Here is a 15,010-nt window from a genome sequence, read left to right on the forward strand (position 1 = left end):
AGCAGAAAATAGATGTTTATCCCTAATTGTAGGGCCTAAGGTGCACCATCTACATTTATTATTCTGCCAAAGTAACATAAATTGTGGAATATTTCAAACTTAAGTTTAGTGTTTTGCATCTCATCTAAAATGTATTGCCTGACATATTTCAGAAATAATGATACCTCATTTAATTTAAGCTTCTCATCTAGAAGAAATACTTTCATTGAAAAGAATAGTCAATCAAAGGATTTTTTCTGATTCTTCATTAGCAGTTTAAAAACTAATGGTAGACTATACTGTAGTTAATGCTGCCAAAGTGAGGGAAATTGTTATGGCCTACTTAATATTTATAATAATTATTCAAACTGAATGTTGAGACCATTTTTAACTACAAGAGTACAGAAAGCATAAAGTCACACATTTCAATAATGTTCATGCATATGTAGCCAAACATCCTACAAATGAGGTTGCTGAGTGATATAGCCATGATTTATAGTTTGAAGGATAACCAAAAAACAAATAATTTCTGAGGAATCATTTGTGATAAACTTCAACACTTTGGTTTCTTTACTTTCATTTCAGAATTACCATTTCTGAAGATGGAAACCTCAGGATCATCAATGTGACTAAATCAGATGCTGGAAGCTATACCTGTATAGCCACTAACCATTTTGGAACTGCCAGCAGTACTGGAAACTTAGTCGTGAAAGGTAATGGCTGACCAAAAGAACTCACAGATTAATATATCTGTCCCTGCTTCTAAGAATGTAATCTATAGACGTGGTATTATTCATATTAATATGTACAGATATCACTGTGTTGCTAAATTAATTCATCACACCAAACATAATACGATTAATAATCCTTTGAGCACTGCTGGTAATGAATATGATTGAAAAGCTATCTTATTTCAGGATCATCCAATACACTTTTGAGAATTACAGCCATTGTATCTATTATAGCATTGTAACTAATGTTATCTTCAGTCCTTTAATTAAATTTCTTTCAAGCCTCTATAGATTTGAAATTCATGTCTAGAACATTGTGCTAACAAATTAAAAACCCATGACTCGAGTACTATTTTTAGAAGATATTGTTTAAACAATGACATTGGTGATTTTTTAAAGATCTGGCCCTACTATTCAGAGATAGGGATATGGCTTCTTATATTAATAAAATTTTTGGTCACCTCTATTCTTTGCATGATTCACCCAGCCAACCCTCAGTTTTAAGGAAATAAAGTTTCCTACATACCTCATTCTGGGTACTTTATATTTCATGACAGAAAGTCCTTTATGCCCTCAACACAGTACATGACATGAAACAGTCCCAACACCAGGTTGATGGCATGGGCTGAAAGTGCTAAGTGAGAAGTGAGAAGGATGAGATTTTAATTTACATGTCATGTGCATTTCTATCACTTTATAACTTGCCGAGTCATAGGATTTTTAAATTGAAGGGATCTTGGGGCTGCTTGACTAAACAAGATAACACTCAGGTTGGTGGCTTGTTCCTTGTTCAAGGTTACCACCACTGAAGAAGGACTTGAACCTGAGTGAACTTGAATCCTGTCAGTTCTTCTTGGTTCTCATACCATACCAGGAATTTCTTTTTTTTGCCCTTGTTTCTGTGTAATAGGTACAGATAAGTTGTATCATATTTCTTCCTGGCCCATTTGTAACTTCCCCTGTGAAGTAAAATAGCCCAAGGCAAATAAAAAATACTCAAAAAATAATATTTACCTCAATTATAATTCAAACAAAGAGGCTAAAAATCACTTAATTGTATATTTTAGGGACATTGTAACCTGGATATTTACTACTGTTTTAAAAAGGGGTTTTTTTTTAATGATGAATATACTTGTCTGTGCAGATAGAAAATTAGATCTCCAAAAGTTAGAAATAAATCTGTATTTAGATGGAGTCCAACTATTTTAGTTTATTAATTATTCCCTCAGACCAATATCATCAGCATATTATTGTGTATTTACTCTGTTTCACAGAGCCAAGGAAAAAGAGGCTAGATAATATTTATAAAACACAATTCTAGCTGGAAATCTTCTGTAATGTGTGGTTATCTCAGCTGCCAAAGGAAATTTAGTGATAGGCCAGGACCAAGAGAGATCCCAAGGTTTCACAAGCAGTTAGTGGCGGAACTGGGACCTTTTCTAGATGACTTTCAGTTATGAAGATAGAATACTAAGCAACTATCTTAAGTTGTAATAAAGGCTCAGGGATTCAAGTCAGAGAGATCTGATTTGAGTCACATTTCTCCCATTTATTATCTCTGTGACACTGAATAAAATTTTAGCCTATGTTGAGATAATAGTTGTACCAATCTACAGTGTGGTTTTGGTGACTATGAGGTTGCATGTTAAATGATAAGCATGTTGCCTGACACCTAGGAAGTATTAGTAGTGGTTGTTATGTATATTATAAGTAGCTGTGCATACATTCCAAATCATACTGAAGTGAACATTTGTGAAGTTTCTACTCCAAAAGACTAATTACCAAAGGCAAGTGAGGCTGCCACACAGAAATGACTAAAAGTGTGAAAGTTATAAACACTTAAGCATAAATTATATAAATGCCCTTCTGGATTGTTGAAAAGAGAGTATTTTCTCACATAGGAACAAGATATACCATGTATTTGATTATCATGCTTCTTATATGCGTTGGTTTCCTCACCTCTCAAGAGAGTTGGCAAAAATGCAAGACCTCTGTTTCCCTTCAGAGTTCATATCTTACTGATGCCACCAACTTCAGGAAAGTCTTTCCCAACCAACTGTGCTGTACCCTGCAGCTAATCCTGTGCTGAATAACTAAACAGAGCTCACAAATATACTAGTGATAAAATATGTCATAGTTACCTAATTTTTGTGTAGTTACAAATACTGCTGAGATAATAACTTCTACAACTAGATTATTTATTTCTTGCCTTTTAGTAAAATGTGAAAAGTAATTTCCCAAGTATAGTACAAGAATAATTTTAGGCAGTTTACAGTTAAACTTTTTAATTTTAGTAATTATTTGCTTCTTTCAATGTATTTTAGGAAAGAACTAGTTTTCCATCAACGGCAGTACAAAAAATATTTCAAAATGTATTTAAAGACAAAAATTGAGTCAGTATGCAGGAAGGTATGAAGTACACTGCTAAACACAGATATACCAAAAAATGGTGAAGGTGGTATTTGAATAATTAAAGATGGAAAACACAATTTGAGGGGACACTTTAGTGTACTTGTGGAAAGGACCGAGTGACAGAATTAGAATATCTTGCCTGTGGTGGACACAGGTTTTGCACACACAACACTTTAGAAACCGAAATTTTCTAAAAGATGTGAGAAAGAAGGAGGCCTGGGGCAGGCAGAGCCTGGTGAGAAGACAGCAGAGGGGTGCAGGGTGACTGTGAGATGACAGATGACGAGATGACGAGACGCTGTGCTGAGGGAGCCCTGTGGCCACACAGAAGTCATCTGCTTCAAAACAGATCTTTCTGGGCTTAGTTGCTGATATTCAGCCATACTCAGTTTTTCCACAGAGTTCTCTGAGTCTTGTGTTATTCTTCTAGGTGAGATGTGGAGGAGAGGAAGAGATATGAGCTTTCTCTGGTCAGTATGTCCACAGACATTAACAATGCTGTGACCCTGAGTAAGGTCAGAAGGGATTTGGGAAACCATTTTTCTCCCAGTGGTTGGTGCTGACTCCCATTAGCATTAATGAGAAGTACCTGTGTGCGGAGGGGAGGGCCATACTGCTAGTTCTCTGAGAAGGATATTAACATAAACAAATGCAATTGAGAAACCTGTTCCATAAACCTCAATAAAGGCAGAGAAAACCATTCTGACTCTGCATGAACTGTGCCTAGTACTGGATCGCACATCACAATGCTGGAGCCCCACACCTCATGCACATGTAACAGTTTAGCTGGAAATACGACTGAGTGCTGTATTTTAATTCAGTATTGATATCTACAAAGGGACTAATTTATTATGGAAGTTGTTCTCTAACCTTAAAATGTGCTGTTGCTCCTTTTGATCTTCTCATATGTCTGGGCTTAGCACACCAGGAAGGTCAGACATCAGAACACATCTTTTCTAATCTTTTTAAAAATAATTCTATCATTAACCACACTTTAAAAATCCAGTTCTCTTCCTTACTACCCCTGCTGTCATATTTTGGAGAGAAGTTAAAGATAGTGTCAAACACAAGTCAGCAAATAGAGGAGACAGAGGAGCGGACAAATCCACTATTCCAGATACAGGAGGATTAAAATAAGTCTCTATTAACCATGGAATAGATAAAAATACTCAGATCATGCACAACCAGGGTTCCAAACTACAGAATTCTGACACTGACAGGTGCTCAGAAAGCTGATTGCCTTCCCGTCATCTGAATTTCTAAATTTTTGTGATTTTATTATTCAGTATATTTGGGATTTGGTTTGCTGTTTAATTCTAAGCAAGAACAGTTCTCAAATGAGACCCTTGAATTGTAATAGAATTTTAATATTTCACCTTTAAACAAGATATGTGCTTTAGCAATTGTCAACATCCTTAAAAACTATAAAGAAGGCAAGGTGTGGTGGTATAAGCCTGTAATCCCAGCACTCTGAGAAACTGAGGCAGGAAGATCAGAAGTTCAAGCCCAGCCCAGGCAACCTATTGAATGAGCAAAAGCTTGTATCAAAATAAAAAATAAAAAAGGGGCTAGAGAAATAGCTCTGTGCAAAGTTCTTGATTTCATTCCCCAGTCAAAAAAATTACAATAAAATGAAATATTGGCATGGCTAATTTATCTCTATAACAGAGTTCAAGGTTTGCTGTTTCGCATGCCACAGTGTCTCAGCTCTGTGGGTTTAATATGATAGATAACTTTCACATAGCAACCTAAAGAGAAGGAACTTAAGAGTTTGCCTTGGGCTAGATCCTCAAGATAATCACGGTAATAGCAAGCCTGGCTTTTATTGATCACCTCCAGGGCTCTAAATGAAATCCAGGCATCTAAGCTGTGGATGAAGAGTATCATGAGTATCTTGCTGAATTACCTCCAAAGTGACCTTGTAGAACTCTGTAGCTGGAGGTTTCCCGTCACACTTTGACAAACACTGGTCTACACCAGAGAATTTTGCCTGGCAAATGAAAATTCAGTAGTACTGTACTTAGTGAGAATTTAGATCTTGTGGGCTTTGAACCTATCCTAATAAATCTACATATATTAGATAAGTTCTTTAAAAAAAAAAAACTACATTTTAAGTAAATACCCTTGTTAATCCTTATGCAGACTAGAATTTAAGAACATTGCATTTTCAGAAATTTGTGAACTTGGTTTCTAGGCCATATCTATACAGTTGCCTAATTTTTTTTTGTATTAAATTCTTTTATTGGTACATTGTAGGTATACAACACAATTGCATTTCTCATTGGGAATTGTACCTTTACATAATGCATCTTGGTTCTTATTTTTTCCCCATTCCTAGCCCTCCCTTCACGCCCTCCACCCTTCCCTATTTACAAAGACTTTAATTCCATTTTTTCCATTTCTCATCATTTTTTCCTTTCCCTTCTTTCCTTTCCCCTGCCCCTCCCACTACCCCTACCCCTTTGAACCTTTTCTTCCTAATTTACATTATCGATTATTCATTCTAATCATTGGTACATTTTAGGGATACAATATAATGACATTCATCATTGGAAATTTGCACCTTTACATAGTCTCTCTTGGTTCTTATTTTTCACCCTTGCCCAGCCCTCCCTTCAACCCCTCCATTCCTCCCTATTTACAAAGATTTTGTTCCTATTTTTACATTTTCTCATATTAATCCCATTCCCTTCTATCCTTTCCCCTAGCCCTCCCACTTCCTTCCCCTTTGCCCCTTTCCTTCCTATTTCACATTACCTATTATACATTTAGTCCTTATTTACACTTTCAGTTTCTCACACCAGAGAAACTATTCAGTATTTATACATGTGTGTCCTATTTATTTCACTTAAGAGTATCACCTCAATGTGCATCCATTTAGCTATAAATGTTTCTAATTTCTCATTTTTTATGACCGAGTAGTACTCCATTTTATAAAAAAACAAAACAAAACATTTTCTTTATCCAGTCTCCACTTGATGGGAATTTGGGCTGTTTCCAAGTTTTAGCTATTATAATCTGTTGCTGCTGTGAATATGGGTGCACATATATCACTGTATGATTCTTTTAATTCTTTTGGAAAGATACGCAGCAGAGGAATAGCGGGGTCAAAATGGGACTTCCAGTCCTAGTTCTTTGAGGTATCTCCATACTGATCTCCACAGTGGTTGCACCAGTCTACACTCCCATCAGCAGTGGAGCAGTGTTCTTCTTTCCCCACAGCCCCGCCAGCATTTGTTATTGGTTGATTTCATGATATCAGCCATTCTTTCTGACTGAGGTGGAATCTCATCGTGGTTTTCATTTGCATCTCTCCATTGACCAGTGATATTGAACATTTTTTCATATGTTTCTTTGCTATTTCTACTTCTTTGTCTGAGAAATGTCTGTTCATTTCAGATGCCCATTTTCAGATTGGGTCTTTAAATTTGGGAGGTCTGATTTTTTTTAAGTTCTTTATAGATTCTAGATTGTAGACCTTTGTCTGAGGAACAGCAGGCGAAAATTTTTTCCCACATTGTGGGTTGTCTCTTCACACTGCTGGTGGTTTCTCTTGCTGTGCACAAGCATTTTAATGAGAAGAGATCCCACTTGTTGATTGTGTGTGCTAGTTCACGGGCAACTGAGGTTTTGTTCATAAAATCTTTTCCTACACCAATGTCTTCAAGAGTTCTACCTAACCTCTGTTCCAGCTGGTTCAACATTTTTGTTTTAATATTTAGATCTTTAGTCCATTTTAATTTTAATTTAGTGCATGGATAGAGATATAGGTCTAGTTTTAATCTTTGGTAAGTTGAAACACAATTTTTTCAGCACCATTTATTAAAGAGGCTATCTTTCCTCCAGTGAGGGTGTTTGGCTCCTTTGTCAAAGTGAGGTGGCTGAGTATGTCTGGAGTTGTTTCTGCATCTTCTAATATGTTCCATTGGTCCTCAGGTCTGTTTTTTTTTTGCCAGTACCATGCTGTTTTCATCCCAGTAGCTTTGTAATATAGTTTCAAGTTGGAGGTTGTAATACCCTTTGCCGTGTCTCTGTTACCTAGAAATGCTTTTGCTATTCTGGGTCTCTTCTTCTTCCAAATGAATTTTTGGATTGTTTTCTCAAGGTCCATGAAGTATGCTGTGAGATTTCAATTGGGATTGCATTGAATCTTTATAGCAGTTTTGGAAGTATGGCCATTTTTACTATGTTGATCATTCCTACCCAGGTAGTTGCCTATTTTTGTATATCCCCAAGAGCTGAGAATGCCTTTCTCATGATTAACTTTTTGGGGGAAAATACAGAAGAACAATAATATTTTTGGATGCATTAAAATTTTGTGAAATTCATGTTTCATATTCCACAAAATGAAATTTTATTGGAACTCAGCCATGTCATATGTGTATATACAGAGTCCATCCCAAAAAATATATACATACTTCAGTAGTTTGCCATACTAATAAATGTCTGGAAGCTAACGGCCACCACTTTGAGCATTTCTTGTAATTGTAGAGGCCAAAAGTAACTTGTGTAAATCTCATGATACCTCAATAAATTTAGTATTAAAATATTTGTACAAGTTGTTTTTTCCTGTTGCATACATCTTTTTTTGGTGAACTCTGTTTTGACTATGATTGTTTTTACAGTATAATAGGAGAATATGTAAAAGAGACTGTATAATATATATACATGCATAATATCTTCATCTTTGCCTCAACATGAAAAGACTCAAATACTATTCAATTCTTTAAAGAAAAAAATACTGATCATTTTTTTGACAACCTTGTTTTCTTTCTCAGATATTTAACATTTGGTCCAAGGTATAGTTCTAGCCATGCCATACATAATTTATTACAGCTCATGCTGATCTTGCATGCTGGAAATTTTCATGTCTCCTTGAGTCTGATGACCAAGCTGGAATTGGTAGGGAGATTTCTTTCCTAGGATCTTTCCCACACCCCAATATCCAAAGAGCTGACTTCAAAATTAGATATAAGTTGAAAATGCAGAGACAATAAATCATTGACTGACAGAAAAAAGGAAAATCACTTGGAAGACAATGTATTCAATTTAATTTTCCAAGATTTGAAGAGGCTTTACACTGCTGGAACCAGAATATACATAGTATGCAGGGAAGAGCCATGAAACACCCACTTCTCCCTTCCTGAGCCTCCCACTGTCAGTGACCTAATTCATTTGAACTGCTTCACCTTTACCTTGCCCTACCCCAGCTGCATGCTGCTCTTTTACTAAATCAGGGTTTTTTCTTTTGAAGTTGGCCTATATAAAAAAATTTTCTTAATTTCATCTGTATGTTAAGGGTTCTTTTTGTTCATGTCTTTATTCAATTTTTATGCAGTGTATAGAATAACTTTTACAACATGAAAAAATTAATTTTTACTTTAAATGCTAGAAAAGAGATCCTTTGTAGGACTTATCTAAAACCCTATATGCTTCTAACAAGAAATTATTTCAAATTTTTATTCTCTAGCCCTGCAAACTAAAAATGTTTCTATGGTTTACTCAACATTACATTGATTCCTTAATTGCCCATGTCATGGACAATGTATTTATGTTTATAAGAAAAAAGACAGAAAGCAAATTTTGTTAATACCAGCAAGGAGTATCTACAGCATTGCTATTTTGCATTGCATAAAATTATTCTTTAGTGTTAAGTAAATATGACTTTGAGATATATCAACCTTTCCATGAATGGCATGATGAAAACAGTAATGTAGAGACTTTTGAATTGCAACCTTTCATGGAAAATGAATTTAAGACAGTCCACATCTTCTATGTAAAATTATTCAAGGCTTTATCTGGATTTGACTGGGTATCAATCAGAAATCAGTAACCAGCAATGATGTTTGGCTGCTAACACATGACAAAAATCTTTTAACTTTGGATCCTTATAACAGAATACATTTTGCCTAATTAAATTTCTTCCATTGGAACCAATTATTTTTAAGCAATAAATAAGGATCTTTCTAATGGCATTAACACAAATTCTGACTGAAGTCATGTTTAATTGGAAGGAAAAGTTTGTTGTTAGAAATACTAAATGCTAATTTATGGTAGGTCCTTCTATAGAAGGACAGTTACCAAAACACACCAATACTAGTTCCTTCTTGATGTGAGAAGATCTGCCACACTGGAGTCATCAACAGAAAAGAGGACAATCCAAAACAGAGGGTGGGTAATTGTGCCTCGTGTTCTTATTCTGATCACAAAGCTTGCCATACATAGGAATCTGGTGAAACCGGGCCGAGTGGTTTCTCTTGAAATTCTTGTGGACATTAATGAGGGCCATATAGATTTAGTGACATCAGTCAAGAGTAGAATGATTCCCCTTATTTCAGATCTCTTGTAAAAGAGCTTTTCTCCTTTGTAATGCTGAGATTTAAATTTTTGAAGATCCCACACTGAGGCTCCATGCTGCACATCACTCTGTCATTCTTGGTGTGAAAGAAGACATAATTCTTTAACGTGTATTTCTCTATGTGAACTCTGTTTTTTCATAGGGAAGAATCTGTGTTGAAGTGGGTTTCAATGTCCTTGCTTTTGATACAGAGTAACACACTGACCCAACAAGCTTGTGAAGAAACATCAACCTTACCAGTACTGGTACATGCAATTTAAGTACCAGGATGATACAATTGATTTACATATAAAATTATCAAAAGAGAAACATCCATCAGTACTTTTTTTGGTAAGCATATGAGGAAAGTGGTACTTACACATTATGAGTAGGAATGAAAATTGAAATTGCAAATTATGGAGAGCAGATAAAATTGAAAATGTGCCATCTCCATGGGCCAGCAATTCCATTTCTGGGCATTTGCCCTAGAGGAAGTTACACATACTCCAAGATAGACTTGCTAGACTTGCAATGATGTTCATTGTGTTGCTGTTTGTAATGAAATGTGCACACATACAAATTAAAAAACAGTACATATGGTATTACTTAATATATATAATATGGATAAATGTAAAATTCATATTATAAAATAACGCTATGTAACTGTTAAACACAAAAAAATACATATGCAATGTAAGAACAGATTCATAGGGAGAAGTGGCCTGGAATGAGATCATGTGAAAAGCTTTAGCTATATTACTAATGATCTATTTGCATAAAATTTTAAACATATATCTTAGGGGGAAAAGGCTGAAGCTACATGACAATATATTTAAAAGTGCTAATTCCAGAAATGGGAATATGAGTATTGGTAAATTTTTATTGTAGTTTTATATGTATAGCATATCAAAAGGAAAATCTTCCTAGGCATGGCAGTGCATGTAACCCCAACACTCTGAGAGGCTGAGGCAGAATAGCAAGTTCCAACCCAGCCTGGGCAACTTAACAAGTTAATGAGACTGTATCTCAGGATTAAAAAGAAAAGCTAAGGATGTAACTCAGCATGAAGGACCTGGATTCAAATCCCAGTACTGAAAAAAAGCACACCTCAGATAAGAATTCCAAGTATTGTAGTCATATAGATGTTGCAGAATAGACAGACACAACCTTTGCACTAATGATTTTTAACTTCCTCAATCCAAATACTTTGTTTTATAGTAAAAACTCTATTGTAGGATGAGATAATGGTTTTTCCCCTAATGATTACTTATCAGTTACAATAAACAAAACAAACAAAAAAGGTAAACAGAATATGACTTTAGCATCATTAAATGTGAAGCACATAATTAATTTCTTTTGCAGCCATTCAAAGACACTTGTGTTGTACTGATTCAGTTTAAGTGAACTTATTACCACAAACAGATAATAAGAAGTATATTGAAGATATCCATCTGGCTCGCATTGAAAACCTCACATGTTTCATTCTTCATGGCTGTCACAGGCCATACTAATTGCCTCATTTTGGCTGTTTTATAATCAGTATGATTTAGCTATTAATGTGATAAAATCTTTACTGGAGAGGAAGTTGATATTAAAAAGCATAGATCTCTGACCTACCTCTGCTACCACTTCTGCACACATCCTTGGAATTATTAAAGTTATATATTTTTAAATGCATACATAAAATTCATCTCTTGCTGTCATGCACATGTTTTTAGGTTACACCTGTCATCTCACATCTGTCATCTTGCCATTGAGCTATTTCCCTACCGAAGGAAAGAAATAGTTTATGTTGAGCTTTTCAGTTCATTAAATGTTTGAAGCTCAATATAGTTTGTTTTCAAACTATGGCTTACTTTCTTTGCCATAATTTCCTAAGTTGAAAATGGATTGTAAATGGCTAATCATAGAATAAATAAAAAAGGAAACAAAATTAAGCATTTTATCTTCTGAGTATCTGAAATTCCTGTAGTTTGAGAATGATGCTTTATCATATAGACTGTTTCTATGTGTACATGATCTCTCAGAAGCTGCAGGGTATGTGGTATGTGTATGTGTTAAATTATTTGTCTCCTCTTAGTAGAGAGGAGGCCCATGAAGGGGATCCAACACTTGGTCCCAGCTCTGAAAGGAAAAGTTTAGTCTCTTACAAACTCTGAAGTAGTAATGGGATATGTCAGAATAATTCATGAGTGCCTCTCACCTTCCCTTCTTGGCATTTGTTTTCTGTGCCAGAGGCAAGAGGAATATTACTCTCCCAAAGGAGCAGCTTCACCAAACCATGATTAAATTTCTCTGGCTGTCATTGGCAATCAGATTGCAGAAAACCACCAAAAAGGCTATAGGCCTTTGGGTTAAATACAATATCTGACCAAGATGAAAGCAAGTTAATTAACATTTCCATCATCCATTTCTGATTTACTTTAGCAAGATCCATTTGTAAAAGGTTAAAATCGTTGTCTTTTTTATGCATCCATTGGAGAAGCTGAAAGTAGGTTTCTTGTTAGGGAGCAGAAATGTAAGCAGAACATTTAGAGTAACAGTGACGTTTTAGATGGCGTTCCAGCAGGTCTATAATCAGTGTCCAAAAGTGCAGGACGTGTTATTAAGTGAAGATTAGCAACATCTACTTTGAAGATTTTTCTAAACTGGAAAAAGTGTCACCTATCATCTTATTAACTCTCCCCCTTCTTGCTTTTCAGAATTAGAATTGCTTATAAATGTAATAATAGCTAGGATTCTACCTAGAAAATTAGTATCCAAAAGATCTAAACCATGTTTACTATTATAAGCCCTATGTACATCTTTTCTAATATGTTTTAAGTCTGTGTCCATTGGCTTTTCCACAGTATAGGTAAAACACCTGATCACTGTGCTGTTTGCACTAAGATTTCTTGATGTAAAAGACAAACACGTTATATTTAATGGCTAGTGTCCCTGATGAGAGGACACTCTGATGCAGTCCTGGTATGAGAAAATAGTCAAAAGGTACAAAAGATATATCCACATCCCTCCCTCTAGGCCATACCAGGCCATAGACCACAGGCAACAGAAGCATGTAGGGTTTTTAAATAAATGCAAAATCCTGGACTCTACTCCTGACCTGCACAGCCAGATTCTCAAGGGATGGGACTTGGGAATTTTCATTTTTAACAAGTTTCCTAGAGAATGCCTATATCCAATAAAGGCTGCAAATCTAGGAGATCATCATCTAGCAGTGGGTACTGATAGGCAAAAAGATAGAGCTGTGTTCAAAATACAGAAGCAATATAAAAGAAGGAGAGTAATTAAGTGGTAAGATGATCATTGACCAAGAATTAAGATTTAAATAAAAATTCACCAGATTAAAAAATGTGAAAGCAGTTCTGTGGAGAGGAGCTTCATGGAACAGCCCAAAGGCATGAAAGCTCCCAGCATATTCATGATAAATATAGTGCAAAGGTAAGATGAGAACACACCCGTAAATATGCCCACAGAACCATCATTTCTCATTGCCCAGGATCTGTGGACAATAAAGAAGCTAGTATTTTTAGTGACTTTTTAATGAAATTAAAATAGATTCTATGAACTAGAGGGAATGAATGATATATCCTCATCCAGCAGAAGAGGCAAAAGAGGTGAAAAGTGATGAACTTCCTCCACTAAATCCTGTTATAAGGGCATCTAACCCCATTCATGAATCTATCACCTCCTAAAGGACACACTTCGTAATCCCAATACTGTTGTATTGGGGATTAATTTTCAAAAAGTCTTGGTAGGAGATATAAACATTCAAATCAAAGCAAGGATTAATGTCGATAAAGGAAGGATATCCATAGCCATTTCACTACCCTCTTTTCAGAAACATCTGCTATTGAAATCCTTTAGCAGCAACACATAAAATTCTTGATAACTTATTAATTTTCTGATCGTATGAATCACTAAGAAATAAGTTAAATATCAGAGTTGATATTTAAAACTACTTTGAAAAGATAGTTATTGGGCCAAATGTGCAGTAATTTATTTAATAGTGATAAATACAGAGGTTTTCATTTGACTTCTTAGCTCAAAATTAGTCAGATTTTGAGATCAGGCATATAGCTGACTGTAAGGTCATTGGTGAGTCAACCATATTCTATGTTTCAAAAAAACTTTAAATTAAATCTAGGATGTAATAAAGTGTCCTAAACAAAAGAGGAAAACATCTTAAGATATACTGTAGCACTAAGGGCAATACAACTGGGAGAGGATTATCTTTTCATTTTTAGATAGACATTAAAATTGAAATTGGCTTAAAGAGTGACAGTTGGGATGATGATAAGAGGAACAGCTATAGAAACAGGTGGGTTAAGCTAAAGAAGGACATAAAAGGGAAGGGGTAGTCATTGTATTTAAAAATCAAGAACTATGAAACTCCTGGTGACGTCAAAGGGAAGAACTAGAAGAAATAGGTAGTAACTATTGGTGCAAGAACATTACTATGTCCAATAAAAGGAAGAAGTTCCAAACAATTAAAATATTGAAAAGATAAAACTAATGATTTTTCTATTCTTAATGACATTCATTTCTAGACTGGATATCTATTTTGGGGTTAATAATGTAGAAAGAATTCATGCATCCAACATGTACTCATGTGGTCCCAGTGGCCTATAAGAGACAGTTTCTACTTGTCTTAGCATTCTCAGGAACTAGCCTGAATTAACATGGACCAATATATCCCTCCTAACTCTGAAATATTATCACTCTACAATTTGATGGTTTTAAAAACTTATTTCTGCCCTAGGGTTTTATTTAACGAAAGCATACCTCTGCATTGAAATTTGTCACATTAACTTTATTTTTATATTGCAGTTTTTACTTTTTTTTTGTCTCCCAGCATGAACTGATCCATAATCAGCAATGCAGTGTGGGTTGAAAAGGTTAACCTACTAATTTTATATAATATAAACTGAAGTAAGTTATTCTTAAAATAGTGTCCCCCCCAAAAAAGGATCTCTTTTGGTTAGAATTTCAAGAATTCAGTAAACAGTATCCTGTTCTATGTCTGTCATTTTAACCAGTTAAAAAGGTAAGACAAGGTAATCCACAGATGGCAATCACAGGTCAGCTTTGTTACTGATACAACTGAAAGAGAAGGAAGCTCAGCCACATAGCAATGGTGAGCTTCCTAATACTGACCCCAAAAGGAGGCAGACTTGTTCTACTGTACAACCCTGGGTCTCTCATAAAAAACTTACAGGATGGATGAGGGTCAACCCAACAAGTGTACATCCTTCACACTTACAAGAGAAACAATGGCATTGGGCCAAGAATTTTTCCTTCCTATTTCCCAGACCTACTACTGGATAAAAACCAAGAGGAGGAAAGAGGAAAAGAGTGTTAGAAGCATTAGGCATGTTTAAATGTTAGCTATAGACCAGGGGTTACAAATTATTGGCTTTCATGGTAAACCTGACTAAAAGCCATAGACTTGTGCTGTTTGGCTGTCCAAGTGTTGAAAACTTTTGCATTGAAATATCATTAGACTGGGTTAAACTGACCCCGACCTCAGTATTCCTTATTGTCTTATGTC

The 15,010-nt window shown here is 35.3% G+C and overlaps 1 protein-coding gene across 11 annotated transcripts in view; it reads left to right on the forward strand.

Moving 5' to 3' along the window:
* Cntn4 (contactin 4) overlaps positions 1–15,010 on the forward strand; it is a 955,384-nt gene that overhangs the window by 869,714 nt on the left and 70,660 nt on the right. For all 11 annotated transcript variants that reach the window (XM_004854222.3, XM_087182038.1, XM_087182036.1 and 8 more), the window contains one exon: positions 565–692. In XM_004854222.3, coding sequence (XP_004854279.2) covers positions 565–692 — 128 coding nt within the window. The remainder of the gene's footprint in view (positions 1–564; positions 693–15,010) is intronic.

This window comes from Heterocephalus glaber, unplaced genomic scaffold (assembly GCF_053883595.1).
Source record: "Heterocephalus glaber isolate CG9 unplaced genomic scaffold, H.glaber_assembly_v1.0 deba00001472, whole genome shotgun sequence".
Lineage (NCBI taxonomy): Eukaryota > Metazoa > Chordata > Mammalia > Rodentia > Bathyergidae > Heterocephalus > Heterocephalus glaber.